The sequence below is a fragment of the Vanellus vanellus genome (assembly GCF_965231255.1).
Source record: "Vanellus vanellus genome assembly, chromosome: 6".
NCBI classification, from domain to species: domain Eukaryota; kingdom Metazoa; phylum Chordata; class Aves; order Charadriiformes; family Charadriidae; genus Vanellus; species Vanellus vanellus.
This window is the reverse complement of record NC_138911.1, coordinates 46,177,394-46,192,903: the sequence shown is the minus strand read 5'-3', so window position 1 is coordinate 46,192,903 and position 15,510 is coordinate 46,177,394. Positions and strand designations below refer to the sequence as shown.

At 41.6% G+C, this 15,510-nt stretch overlaps 1 protein-coding gene across 1 annotated transcript in view; it reads right to left on the bottom strand.

Annotated features, from left to right (window-relative positions):
- TTLL5 (tubulin tyrosine ligase like 5) overlaps positions 1–15,510 on the bottom strand; it is a gene marked incomplete at its 5' end in the record, with an annotated part of 134,973 nt that overhangs the window by 94,231 nt on the left and 25,232 nt on the right. Inside the window, 5 exons of the mRNA XM_082485216.1 lie at positions 1,188–1,279; positions 2,294–2,355; positions 3,859–3,940; positions 13,153–13,260; positions 15,338–15,429. Of these exons, the coding sequence (XP_082341342.1) occupies positions 1,188–1,279; positions 2,294–2,355; positions 3,859–3,940; positions 13,153–13,260; positions 15,338–15,429 (436 nt within the window). The remainder of the gene's footprint in view (positions 1–1,187; positions 1,280–2,293; positions 2,356–3,858; positions 3,941–13,152; positions 13,261–15,337; positions 15,430–15,510) is intronic.

The following is a 15,510-nucleotide window of genomic DNA, read 5'->3' as shown; positions in this document are numbered from 1 at the left end:
AGGTAAGGGGGACACCTGTCCCAAAAGGTAAGTTAATACCATCTCATAGCCACTGCTCTGTCATATTAATCTTTGCACATTTCAACTGGCCAGGCCTTACATTTATTTGTGTTTTTTTAAGCAAAATAAATCTAAAGATTTAAAGCCTCCTTAAAATTCAATGCTTCCCAACAGATCAATTTTCTGATACTATCTTGTATAATTTTTTTCAGATGAAAGACATCAAATCATCGGGATCTGATCACGTTACTTTAAGAGAGAACATTACTTTTTCTGGAATGGTTCTTAATTTATCTGACATACCTTTTGTCTGCCAAAGAGCACGTTTATGGTCAGAGGGATCTGTATGAAACCCTATCTATTAAATTGGCTTTAGAAGCTTTGGACTCAGCCACGCATCCTACAGATACTCACCTTACCAGCTATTCACCTCTCTCTCAGTGACTCAAGACACCGAATTTTACAAGAAGCAAAACGTTGCTATTTCTGTGAGTTTTCCCAATACCAAAACAGACAGTGTATTGGTACTTTGTCACTGAACAAAAATTACTTTTCATTTCCTAATTGAACTTGAGCTACACAGCCATGTTGCATGTCCCTCCCAGGAGCATATGCATAAGCTGCAGAAAGCGTCAGGATACATGGTTTGCCCACTTGCCGGAGAAATGCATTTGAAAGTCCAAATGACATAGGGGATCTCCCTGCCTTTTGCAAGCACTCCACTTCCATAGATATTTACGGAATCCATCTCATAGCCAAAAAGAGATAGAGAACAACTGCCCTTCAGTACTACAGCACTAAGAAAGCACTATCTCAGCAGGAAAGGTAATGGACAGTCACAGCAAGCCACATGAGGCCTCAGTCCAAGGATCCATGGGAAAGGAAGTGAAAGATTCAGGACTGAATGGGAAAGCTGCCTTAAATTTCAAAAGCAAAAAGCTCTTTCTGCCTAGAAGGAGGTCTTGGGAGACATTCATAAAGCTCTAGGGTTCTGAAAGCTTGTTGCCCACAACAGAACGAAAGTGGCTGAAAAGCCCATAGCTCAGGTGCATCCCCTGAGTGTCTTCTGTAGTTATGCTAGAAAACCAGATAAACCTCACACACCCAACTGACTCTCACCCATAAGTCAAATTCAGTGAGAATTACTTTCCTGCTGTCCTCAGCTCTGGCTTGTTGAAGTCACTTACCTGCAGCTTCTGGTATGGATTTCTCCTCGCAGATTCAGATGAATGATAAATGGCCCGGCTTGACCGCTGGCCTGGATCCTGGCACACAAAGCCTGTGGGTATCAGGAGCCACATGAGAACTTTAAGACAGGCAAACCCCGAAATATAAACCTAGCATTCCTGTTAATGATCTCTGTCTATATATGACCTTCCTGTCCCTGCCCAAGGACCAAAAAGGATGTTTTCTTTTTTATACCTTTCTTTGTTTAATCCCAAACTGTACATTGCATTACATGTTTTGAATAAAACTGGGCTTGCTTCTAAACCAAGTACTTAATAAGATGGGTCCCTGAATAGCAGCATAGAAATAGGCTCTGTTTCTTGAATAGCTGCACAGGCCACCGGGTAACAGTCCCGCCTCTTTTAGTATTAGGGGTAACAGTCCCGCCTCTTTTAGTATTAGGGGTAACAGTCCCGCCTCTTTTAGTATTAGGGGTAACAGTCCCGCCTCTTTTAGTATTAGGGGTAACAGTCCCGCCTCTTTTAGTATTAGGGGTAACAGTCCCGCCTCTTTTAGTATTAGGGGTAACAGTCCCGCCTCTTTTAGTATTAGGGGTAACAGTCCCGCCTCTTTTAGTATTAGGGGTAACAGTCCCGCCTCTTTTAGTATTAGGGGTAACAGTCCCGCCTCTTTTAGTATTAGGGGTAAGCTCCAGCAAATAACTAAACCAAAATGTACTATGGATGCCTAAAAGGCGTTGTGCACTAGACAGTCATGCAGCTCTCAACCATGACTCCACTTCTAACACAGCCTAACCGGAATACATACATTCAACCTAAAAATAAATGCATGAATACTGATTCTGTGGGCTAAACAGAAGTCTCCTGCGAAAGAAAAAGAGTAATGTCATCAAATACCAAACCAGGGACTCTTAATACCACCTAAACATCACAAACAGACAGATTATTATGAAGCTGAAATGTCCACACAACTTCCCAGTGCTAAATACAGTTACTCTCCTTAACTAAGTTTCTCTTCTATTATACTCATCTACTAACACACAACTCAAACCTACCTTTTATCTGTTTTAAATGGGGGAAAGATTGAAGAACTTTGTTACACTCACCTACGAGGGTGAACATATCTGAAAGCATGCTAGCTTTGATCTTCAGGTCCAAAGGAGCATCACTATACCCACATGCAACAGAGGACAAGAGGAATTATTTGTCTGGCATTAAATGAGAGGAATACATCAATATCCAAGATACAAAGAAACTATATTGGAAGGTATTGGTCCTTAACACAGACAAAATGAGCTTGGGAGGAAAATTAGGTGATTTCTGCACACATAGGTAAAGATGAAACAGCAACACGTTAATCTGTTTCTCTTTATCCTTTTTCACAGCTTTAGACTTCGAATGCAACAATGTATGACCTTGTTTTAGCTCTACTTGGCTAGAAACATTTTCTTCAAACGTATCTATGCTACATTTCATGGAGCAGATAGAGGTTGCTTTTGCAGAATTATTTAAAACCACAATTAACTGTGCCTCTTCTACATAAAATCAGATGGGTCAGTTAATTATTAGGAACAAACATTTAGGGAAGGTGATGCATTTGAAGAGATCAGACAGTGGGGACAGATGGGAAGCATCCATAATTTTATCTGGGGTGGTGGTGGTGGGTGGAATCAATGAATACAGTTCAGATCAGACAGGCAAGAGAGAGCAGAGACACCAGCCATGTTCTGCAGCTCAGTCATAGATGCCAACAGCTTGGACAAATAAAATGGCAATCATAACAAACCAGCAAAGGATGCAGATGCAAGTTAAGAGTTTTAAGTAGCAAAGGATGCAAACAATTCAGTGTGTATGTATATAAGCACAAGACACCAAACCAGGAAATTAAATATTGTGGAAACATTCTAGTTGCACCTGAAAACAAAATGGGTACTGTGGAAGCCAGGGTTATGAACAGCGTGTGAAAAAAATTCTATGCAGCATAAAGAAGCAAGGAAAAAAAAGTCAGATATGGCTATTCCAGGAACATACAATTTAAAGCTTATTTATACTGTCATAACTAAAATACTACTTAGTACTACAAAAGTGTATTGTGCATCTGTGGTCCTGTAAACTTAAACAGTAGTCCAGAAAACACACATAGTTGGAGATATATGAAAATAAATCCTCAAGCTTCACTGGAGTACAAGGGTCAGCATAATAGCCAAGACAACACTCACTCTTCAGATTTTAGCTAAAGACAGTACTAAACCAAAAACTTGAGCACAAGCATATGTCTACACACTCAAGTTAAGCATAATGCCTGAACTCTGCTTGGACTCCAAAATCTTTAAGTTTCTACTCAGCCAAGCAGATTGAAACCCCATACAATAGCCTAGAAAGTTTCAAAATTCAGCTATGGTGGGAGATTATGAAGTGTTAACAATGATGATGGACCGTAAAGGAAAAACAATTAAAAAGAAAATGGAATCCCAACTGGGTTCTTTCAAAACCTACTGCTGCAATAAGTTTATGCAAAGGGAAAAGCAAAGGACTATCCTCTCTGTCAATTTAGCATTGGAACAAATACTGGGCAGGCATCATGAAATCATGCCCTCCTAGGACCACAAGTTTCAAGGACAACCATCTCTAGCAACAGTTCCAGCCTCATATTAAACCGGGAATCACTTACCAGGCTAGCGATGGGGATAAGTTCACTTCCAACAGCCAGGGCTTCAGAGTGTCATCAATGAGGACATCAAAACCATACAGTTCTGAAAACATAGCAGATACTAAGTTTACCTTACTGCACCTTTAAACATTCAGGTAAGGGCCAACATTAGTCTCTATCAGGTCATGTCTATCTATATCATTTATGCTAAATCCAGTGAACTCTCTAGGGCTGAACACAAAATTCTACAAGCGGGAAATTTCACTTCCTCAGAATCAAGATTAAGTACATTCCACACAAACTGCAGTTCACGCAGAACTCTACTTGAGCAAGTATGTTTTCACATAGAATTGACACAAGCACAGCATGTCAAATCTACTTCTTTCATTGGATCCTGAAAACAACAGAACTTCATTCTCCTTTTCAACTTTTTAATCCCCAGATTCATCATTCCAGTCAGCTATAGAAAATCTTGCTTCTTTCAAGCATCAGCTTCGTTTCAGTTACTCCTGTATGTTTTTCCGCAATCTCCCATGGGAGTACAAGAGTCTTCTCAGCAGCTCCATCTACATGGACAACCTCCCATAACTCATCTTATTGACATCTTGCCACTTTGCAGCAAACTACTATAGAAATATTTTTTCTTTAGTTTCTAAAACATTCATAACATTACATCTGCTAGATGTGTTCTTGCTCTACACAGGTCAGATTGAAGCCAGCTTCCCATTCCAAAACCGATTTGACTATTTCACTCTATACACACGTTCTCTCTAGTTTGGAAAGAGTTGCAAGAAGGATGCTACACAAAACCAACTGTAAATCACAAGCTGACGTTAATGCAATTCCCTCTTCCAGCATTAAAAAAGGCAGTTAATGATCATCAGGGTAACTTATGCACTTTTTTTTTTTCCCCCCCAAAACACTGCAGAACAGGGTATTGGCAGAGAAGAAGGATTTCCATGGAATTAACCAGCTCCCTAATGTCTGGAGTGAAAGCAGGCAAATTTCTTTGCCATGCTGCTTTCCTTGAATTCTGGCTTTGGCCTTTTGTTGCCTGCCTGACATTGATGCTGGCTCCGGGGAGCTGGACTGCTTGACAAGATCTTCCTATGCAGACAGCTGTGCAAGAGCTCATGTAGCTTATAATGGCAAGTTAAAGAGCTGGGGTGGGAAGGGGGAGCTTGGAAGGGGAGGAAATGGCAGCAGAGTGAGTATTGCCTGCTCACTTTTCTAGACTGTGTAGCCAGACATTGAGTGGGAAGCAAAACAGCAGAGCGTTAAGGAGTTGGTTAACTCCAAAGAAATTAGGCTCTCTTGCTCCTCAGACAGAAAAGGCTGCAGTAGAGGGAAAAGAAGGAGGTGGGGATTTTAATTGTAAACATTAGCAAAGCATTTTGACCAGAAGAATCTTCTGATGATTTTAATACATTAAGAGTCACAGGTCTTCACCAAACCTGATACTATATTTTGAAATAATGGCATACTAAACTTCAGTGCACCAGCAGCTTATGCCCGAGGCAGAGAAGTGTGCTGGTAGCAGCTGCTGGTCTGCGACCTCCCAACACTAGTCAGGAAGAAGAGCATTTTGTTTTGACTAGCTGTTGCTTTTTTTTTTTTTTTTTTTTGCTGCTGGCCATTCCCTCCTTCTGCCCCTCAAAGGACCTTTACTAGTATTCTGGCTCCTCTGACTTTGTCCTCTTCTCCCACGCTTTTTTTCTCTTCCAAATCACTTGCTCTTTAAACATCTCTTTTTTTTCCCACCCAGTTACTCACTTACTCCATCCACTTTTACAAATACTTATAGGAAACCTCTTGACCTTAGCCAGCCCTGACCATGCTGCTGGTGCTTTACACTCCTTTGCCTTGTGTCTGCCTTGTTTATTAGGACAGAAAGCTCTTTGGGGTATACCTGTTGACTCAATTCCACTGTAAAACAGACATCTAACACTATTTGCAATGCCTTAGGGTCCCCTAGGAAGACTCCACTGCTGCTCCATAATTCCAAGTCTCATGTATTCTAGGTCACATCTACAACCCCTAAACAGATGTCTCTGCTGCCTCAGGGCATCAGGAGCTATGCAATATCCATGTTCTGGCAACAGAACCAAGCCTCACAGGTTCCCACATAGGGCTTAGCACAAAGGGGTTCTCAAGTCTGCCTGGGATACCAGGGCACAAACAGAAGATGAATTACCTGTGGTTTCAACTATCCCAGAAATATCTCCTTGGCCCTCTTCCACATTTAGAAAATGCACTACCTAGATTAACACAGAAGTATCCTTTCTACTGTGAAACTCCACTATCATTTGTAATAATAAATGCATAGGCAGCACAAAGATGTAGAGTCACATGAGCATAGCAAGATCAGAAATATATCCTCTGCAATTACCAACTTAAGCAAGACTGCCATTTCCATCTGTAGAGAGATTAAAGAAAACAGAATGACTGAAACAAACACATGCCTCAGGCTGTGGCAATGGTAGGTTTATGACAACTCACCTTGCAAAACTATTGTTATTAACAGAAGAATAGAAGAAACTAAGATATCAAGTTTCCACAGTGCCTTCCCTTGCTCCCCTCCTCTTGCTACTACAATACACAAAAACATGTTTCACCCTTGCAGTTTGCTACAGAGATTGGAATTATATCAGGAGGTATCAGCTGTTGCCAAGACCCAGCAGAAACAGCCTGCCTCTTCCCTCCGACCCCCATAGAGAAGTCACTGCGGGCCAAGCTTCCCATCCTCCCAAGAGAAGAGCTAGCTTCAGACTCAAGTCTAACAGCAACAGTTCAGTCAGATTTTTTTGCCAATGTCATTATTTAAGACTAAGAGGAAGGCTAGAGACACAGTCTCAAGCTTTTTGGTTCTAGTAAACTACCACGTATTCCAAGTTTGGTTTATAATCCTGTCAAAGACTGCACTGGCACTCCCTTTCAGAAAATATCCCCAAAGAATTTGCTATTCTCTGTAAGACTAGAAATTAAGTCACAAGAGATAGCCTGGTAGCGCAATTGAATGGAGGGAACCTAGGGTTATGAAGGGACACACGCACACTGAAAAAAAGCTGCATAGTATGCAACTCTTCTCCTTTTGCAATAAAACCCAACTGTCTCATTTTAAGCAGGAGCATATTTACAGACATTCCTAATTCAAGGAACTACACCTGTGCCACTGAAATTCGTGTCTTCCCTTTTTCCTTCCTACTTTTTGTCTGCTTTATATAAAGGAATCCTGCAGACCATGCTTACAGACAACATGTATCAAGGAGCTTCAGTTAGAAAAGTTAACTGTGCTACAATTTCATCTAATGCAGCAACCAGTCAGTGCAAGGGAGAAAAACTTCTGAGTATAGTGATGGACATACTGCTTTGTTGAACATATTGCCAAACCTGAGGCTTCAGAGACTATATAGTATTTTGTAAGTGAACTCCATCACTTTATCTAGGGATGGTAGAGCACCTGCTTCAACTCTGGTAGAGCACATCTTAACAGCTATAGGGACATAAACAGATCTATATCTTGGGGGCTATCAGTCAGGTCCCAAATCATTCCTGTTACCCTGCAAAAGGCCAGCATAACACTTTGATAAGCAAAAGGCCACACTGTGTCATATAAAGTGATAGAACAGAAGCCTCTACTCTAGACACCAAAGGCTTTGGAGAAAGTACTGATGCTGTAGTCTTGTATGTGAATTTGCCTTGCACTCCAAATACAGCTTAGCTCCCTTTTTGTAGGGAACTTTAATAACAGAGAAAATCTTTCTCTATTAAAATACAGGAAGGGACCCAACAAGAGGGGACAGAATTATTCCACATGTTGGTCTTCTTGTCTGCTTCATGAGATGAAGACTCATACTAGCTTGGCCAAATGTTTAATTACCTCACTAAGAGGCACTTTCTCCACAATAGGTAACCAGAGAAAGTCCATCACTAATAAGATGACTTCTCAGCCCTTTTTCCTTCTACTGAAGCCTGAAGGACGCAGTCACATTCTCAATAAAAGTCTTCAGAAGAGGATTAGTTTCTAGGTGCCTACATAGAATATCTCGAGTTGGAAGTGACCCATAAGGATCAGAGCCCAACTCCCTGCTCCTCACAGGACTACCTAAAAACTAAATCACATGACTAAAAGCATCGTCCAGACACTCCTTGAACTCTGACAGGGTTGGTGATGCGACAACTTCCTTGAGTAGCCTGTTCTAGTGGCTGACCACCCTCTCAGTGAAGAATCTTTTCCTAACATCCAATCTGAGCTTCCCCTGACACAGCTTCATTCCATTTCCTCATGAGCTATCACTAGTGACCAGAGACAGGAGATCAGCACTTCCACCTCCACTGCCTCCCTTGATGAAGTTGTAGACTGTGATGAGGTCACCCCTCAGCCTTCTCTTCTCCAAGCTGAAGAAGCCAAGTGACCTCAAGTGACTTATGACTCCTCATAAGTCTTGCCCTCAAGACTTTTCACCATCTTGGTTGTCCTCCTTCTACATAAACCACTACTTTCTTTGCTGAAGAGAAGATTACAGGTTGGGCTTATCACTTATACCAAAATCAGACTCAGAATCATCCTTCTACTCTGAAGTCAGAAAAACTAATAAGGTCATCCTCAAGGCTAACATCAAAGAACAGGAGTCTCAGTGCAAATTGGGCTGCCTTTATAATCCTAATATCACAGGGCAAATAAATTATCACCCCTGAAGGAAAGAGTTCTTCAGCCCACTGTGTGAGATCACAGTAAGCAAAATGGTTAAAATCCCAGTAACCACCTTTGGACATCACTTAACTTCCCTTATGTCCCTGAGGAACAGAACAGTACATATGCTGCCACTTGTTCTTCAAGCTTATGTGGCCAAATTAAGAAAATGTACTAGCAGGTAGATCAAAATAAAAGCCAGCTGACTCTGTAGATACATGTGTAGATAAAGTGAAGACAACAACCAGCATGTTCCTGACTTCATCAGCCCAAGTTCTTCTTAATTCAAGTTCCTAAACAACCAACACCACCTTAGGCCCAAGCAAACTAGGAGACAAGAATAACCTGGTGTTTCTCACTTCCATGTTCTCATCTATCTGCTAAAGACCTTAATGTCACTACAAGAACCAATGGCGGTATAACATGGAATGAGAAACCAGGGTTGAATCAGACTTTGGTAACGCTAGTCCACTGATTATAAATTGACTATGCTGGTCATTTCTTTATGGCTGTTTTTGGAAGAGTTAATTCTTCCTAGGTCTGCCCCAGCACCCTGAGAAAGGAAACTAGTGCTTCCAAGCTGAGAACAGCTTCTTAAAGAAACCAGAAAGCTTCTGCAGCAACAGGGATCCTGACTCAGCTGAGCTCTGGATGCTAAATCATCAACAATCAGTTAGATACCATTTAGAGCTATGAAGTGACAAGTACGGAAAACAGTACAGGAGCTATCACTAGAAGACCTATCCCTTGAACTCATTTTACCCTTCAGGTTCAGGTGACAGTTTTGTTAAATTCTGAAGATATAGTTGTTATATTACAAAACCTACCTTGGCACATTGAATCAAAAGACCTGTCCTGAAAAGTACAGGGCTCCTGATGGTAGCCAGAAGACTAAGGACAACCTTTTTCAGATTCAAAATGGCATCTTTACATACTGGCTTCAAAGCAAAGACAGACAATAAGGGTATAAAAATATAACATATTAAGCTTTGCAAAAAATGATAAGTGTAAGGAATACCTGTTCTGCTTTTCCTTGACATACTATCTATGAAACCAGAAAAAGATATAGGATATGCGTATGGTATACGTATGGCTGACCTAAGTCTCTATGCAGGGACCTACCTATACTTATGTCAACCAAGTCTGCACAGAAATTCCTTAAAAATCTCAAGATTTTAGCATTCTGCAAAATTCATTATGGAGCAGGCCAGCACTGTTCAATACTACAAAAGGCTACCATTCCCCCAAACAGGTCAACTGCTACTGGTAAGAAAATTAAATGCTCATGAAAAACAGGAACATAGATGGTTGAGAACTGGTGATTACATACAAATGAAGACTTTTTTTAAGCATTTCGCTCCAGATCAGCACCACTCAAGTAGTACAACATGTTATTGTTTACTCTAGACCATCTTAATGTAGATGTGATTGTGATTAGAAGCATAAGCCTGACCAATTCAGCCTTAGTACACAAGAGCAGCTAAGAAACAAACTCATTGCTTTGGTGGGATCAACATGCCTATTACCCTATCCTGCCCTGCCTTCTTGATTGCAGGGGAGCTCAACAGTGTCATCGCTGAGTTGACTAGAGCTGGGAACGAAACAGGGGATTTAAACCTATTGCTTCTTCAGGCTCATGTTTCAGCGAGTACAAAAAGTGGTGCTACACTGGATGCTGGCAAAAATACACGCTGCACTCAGTTGCCTTCATTTCATCCCCTGCTAAACCATCCTACAGAGAGATTTTTCAGACTGTCTGAAAGCAGGCCTCACTACCTTTTCAAGCCTACCCAGAAGTGCTTGCTGCAGGAGGCATAACAATGCAGTCTTTAATTGGCTTGTACATATGCATCCCTATCATACCTACTGCTCCTACACTGAGATGTCACGTCCCTCAAAGTCAGTGCAAACCCCAGTTTCTCTTAAGGAAGGCTCCAGAGGCAACCAACAACTCAGCTGGTGACCAGCTTCAGGACAATACAGTGGTTCGGAGTCCTGCAGCATTTCCTCCTCTGGAGCTACAATTTTTACTTGCAGCTTAATTTTACATAAGGAATTATTGGCTTATCACAAAGAACAAAATAGAGGCTTCAGATCACATTATTAATAACAATGCATGAACAAGGCTGCAACAAAATCATTTAGTACTTACATTACTTTCTGTGATGCACTTCAGAGGAACAAAACTACAGAGCATCTTGAGTCCTCTGAGAACTGATTATTACTAGAATGCAGTAAAAACAGCTCACATGATGAGGCCAAAAGGGGACTCACTATAATCTTTCCACAAATTGTCAGCAGCACTCCTCTTTGACATTAGCAAAAGAATCACCCTGACCTACCACTCTCACTTTCTAGGCAAGTACGCGTAGCTGGAATCATACAGACTGTCTCACCAGTCTTATTCTAGAACATGGAGAAGCCATGAATAGAGTTTCTTCCCTTAAATCTAGAAAACAAGTATATTACATAAAGAAAGTTTACTTGTGAAAGGAATGAAGGTCCATAGCAGCACTAAACTGTTAGAAAAATAAAGTGGGCAACCTCATCTAGACAAATGAGTACTTATAATTTAATTTTTAGCAAGAAGGTGGCAATTGTGCTGGAGTCCTATTCCCTAGAAGAGCATTACAAAGAGTAAAGTAGAATACACATTAAGTTTGTCATATTTTTCTAGAATCTTTCCAAACTAGGCCTACCTCTGTATCTGAATCTCAGATACAGGTTTCTGAAGTCTGAGGTACTTTTCAAGTGATCAGTCTTTCTCAGTCTGAGGTACTTTTCAAGTGATCAGTCTTTCTCAGGACACACACACAATTTCATTGTTCACAACCCAGAATGAAGAAAAGAAAAAGCTCTTGGGAGCCTCAGCATGCTGCCTTGAAATCTTCATTCCCAGTTTTCTCCCTCATGTTAACAAGCTATGAACTCAGCCATTCTGAACATTTCATGCTAGAAAAACCGCCTTTTTTACAACAGGGTTAAGTGGCACAACCAGAGTATCAGAACAAGACACACAGATGAAGAATGAGCCATACAGCATGACAAGGGCAGTTCAAATCCTTGGGACAAGGACCACCACTTAATTGTGGGGGAAGGTGGCAGAAAATACCGAGCTCTGGAAATGCCTCAGGCTCCCTAGGGAAGCAGTATGGCTCCTACTTAAGCTCTCTTTCCTGGGAAGCTCTTAATTTATGTTTACACTGAAATAAATGGAACAAAACAGTTTATTTGTGGGGGAACATCTTAGAGGGTGGTTAGTGCAGCCCTGGGGAGGCAGCAGGAAGTGGGATAACCTCAGAGCCAGGCCCAGCAGAAAGTACACCAGGAACATTAGTTTCCACATACGCAGCTTAGAGGAATCTAGAAACACAACTGAGGGAAGAAAACGGAGAAGCAAAAAGAGAGGCAGATGAAGTTTTTTGGTATGCTTTTTTTTTTGTGGTCCAGTTGTTGCTATTTCCACAGTAGCTGATAAACTGCTGCTTCACTAAAACTATTATCTAACTCCTAAATCCCCGTGTATGCCAAGGTTCTCCAACTTTGAGCAAAAGCATCAGAGTCAGCCAGGAGAAGCTAAGGCCAGAGAGGCAGCCAACTCAACAAGATTATCAGCCATAGCTCTTCCTTAATTCTTGACTGCCTCATCACCCCCAAATATTCAAAGATGGCAGTATTTATGTTAGAGTGTTGAAAGATGCAGGATCGTCAATACTCAAGTGCAATGCAAGGACCATACAACTGGATTTACCTGTTACAGCTAATTTAAATATAAGTCCCAATATCTAAACACAGGATAGCTTAAGCCAAGCTTGGTCTTTGGCTTAAGCACTGAAACTAATTATAGACTCATTTTCCCAGCCCCGAGATTCCATCTTCGTGCATCTATCCACATGAGCAAAGGGCGGCTAAGAGCAAGAGGAGGCCTCTTTAGGGAAGGTTGGGAAGCAGCCACTGGAAAGCAGGAGAAGGCACACTGTGGTACCAGCCGCTGCTTTCTGGACCTCATCCCAGCATCTGCTGCCAGCGCATTCTCAAATACCTTTGCCAGCACATAGCTCTCCATCCAGCTTCTGCCAGAAATAGGCTTTGACGCCACCATGCGGTACTCTCACACAAGCACAAGCCCAGAAGCATTACCACCACTGTCATTCTAGGCACTGCATTACGCATTCCTCCCTAGTCCTCAAATGCATGTAGGACAATAATTCAAAACTACATTGCACTAGATGGGTCAATAGAAAACACTAAATGCTCTAAAGAGATGTTTAATCATCCACAGCCATCCTTTGCAAGGGCACTCACTAGTGGGTCAGCAACTTCGACTTTCCAACACTTCCCTAGTTCCCTTTCAAGTCCTTTTTCATCATCCCATTTTCAAACATGAGATTCTGATGAACAACACTGGCACAAGGGCAACTGTGATTCAATGTTCCCCGCCCTCACAAGTGCCTATACTGAGGGAAAAAAAACCCACGCAAACAAACAAAGAAAAACCCAAACACACAACAGTATCCGGCTTCCTTGCAATACAGAATGAACTTTTCTCTGTAGCATCAGAAAGCTGAAAATTTCAAACAGTATTCAAGAGCCAGTCAACAAACATTCCCCAAGTGCCTTACCAAAGCAACTGCCACGATGGGAAAGAAAAGTTTTACAAGCTGTGGCAATGGCCAGCTCAGCAGAAACTACAGTCTTGATAACCAGGTCCTCCACGTTGGCCATCAGTGCTGCAAGGAGGGGAGGAGAAAAAAAAAAAAAGAAAGAGTAGATTGTGAAGTAGCATACAATATTTAAAAAAGCATGAGAATATGCATATGGACAGATACCTTTGTAATCAAAACATGTGAGAGCCTATGGATGAAAAAGCTATGATGTTTGGAAATCCATGCAAGGATAAATATATAGATACATGCATAAGTATCCTAGTGCAAAATACTCACAAATGAGAATGATAAAAGTGATTATATGTACAAGTAAGCAAAAACATGTGGCAAGCACATCAGCACAAGCCAGCTGGAGTCTGATCACCACCCACTCAGAGTATTAGGAAAGATTAAACAAGAGTGGGTTAGTGAGATAAGCCCTTAAACTACAGACAATAAGCCATAGCCAGAAAATTTTTTTCTTGTGGACTTTTATGAGGTAACTGTTCTGTGATATTGCACCTTCCTCTAAAGCAGCTGTTCCCATACCACGATTCACAAATAATTTTAAAATGATGCGACTGGTGACAGCTCCCAGTCCTGCTGATCTATAGATTATCTGCAGTTTCAGTAAGGAAGCTCTCTCCGGCTCTTTGGTGAGCCTGTAAACAGAGCTCAGGAACTGAAATCTGAGCTGACAGAGGGAGCAAAAGGCAAGAAGAGATGCACGTTAAATGTAGACCTGGATTCTACACTGGGTTTGGGATGAGTCATGCAATAGGAAGAACACCACACTTAGTTTCTGTTTTCAAGGACAGGCAATAGACAAGTGAGAGGAGGAGGGAATGAACAAACACTGAGTCCTAGTCTGAAAAGTTAGTAGGGATGATAGGACAGACTTCCCCACCCCTCAAGGGAGCACAAGCAAACACACAAGACCTCCAGCAAGCCCACACAGACATTTGGTAATCCCTGTCCCAAAGAACATCTAGTACAAACCACTTGACTAGAGAGTTCGATTTAGACCTACAATTACTATTTCTCATGTTCAGATGATGACATGCAGGGACCTAAATAATTACAGAGGAGCGTGCAAGCAAATTCAGATGTGAACTTCTGTACCAGAAAATGACTAAATGGAAGCAACACAGCATGGGAATGTTGAAGTGCACATAAACATCTCAGCACAAAAGTCTTGCCAGTCCAGACAAGGCCAGCACTTTCCAGCCAGCATTCTGCCTCCCTACAAGCAGAACCAGATGCATCAGAGAAAGGTGCAAGAAGCCCCATAATGGATAGTTAGAGAAACCTGCTTGCATTGCTCAGCAGTTTACTTAATTATTGAGTGCATGTTTTATTCTTTAGGTTGGGGTGGGGTGTAGAAATGTATCAATACAAGTAACTGCATACATAGCTTACTGAAAACATATGGTGCAGATGACTGGATAGCCATGCACACATATGATGGGGAAAAAAGTCTACTTCATCCAAAGGCCAGATTCAAACCCCTTCCTCCAACATTTAAGTGTTCCCTAGCAACATTTGCAATATGAGCATAGCTGCTATCAGTAGCGTTACTGATATCTCGGTATCACAGGTAATTTATCCTTTAAAGGATATACCTGGATTCTGCTCTGCTGATGCATTTACTCCCAGCAGACCTGGCAAAGGTGTGGAAGAGGGAACTATTTTATATGAAACACAGACTGAAATGAAAACACCCAGCAAAAACCTGAGCCATGGAAAGATGACACCACATCCAAGAGTCATTCAAACTGGCACAGTTCTCCAGAGGTTGGTCACTCATCAGACTGAACAGGCCATGGGAGCAGCAGAGGGAGGGAAGCTTTTAGAAGGAATGGAATGACCTTAAGAAACGGGAAATGTAGGTAAAATATTAAGAAACACACGCTGAGAAAGTCTCAGAATATTATTTGCAAAAGGGAAGGGATAGGCCTCATCTCTAGGGATAGTACTCATCTCTGGGGATAGAGAATAAATGCACAGCTCCAGTAAGCAAGCTGTAAGGAACAATGCTTCCCTCCACCCTGCTCTGGTGCTAAGTGGGACTCACTGGGGCTCTTCCCTGACTTCGTAGGATTTGCTCTAGCGAGATGATTAAGATCCAACAGAGGAATAAAAGAACAAGATCTGTACTGACCTGCAGTGTCTCTCCCCTCTTGTTTTAAGTACCTCAGCATTGCACTCATGCTCCACTTGTTTCCATAATCCTCTACTTCAGGATCATCACAGCTAAAAATAAACAAAAGCAGCAAGTTGACACCACTGGCCTACCTCTACGGACTTGTACCAGCCTTAGATCAACTTAGGTAA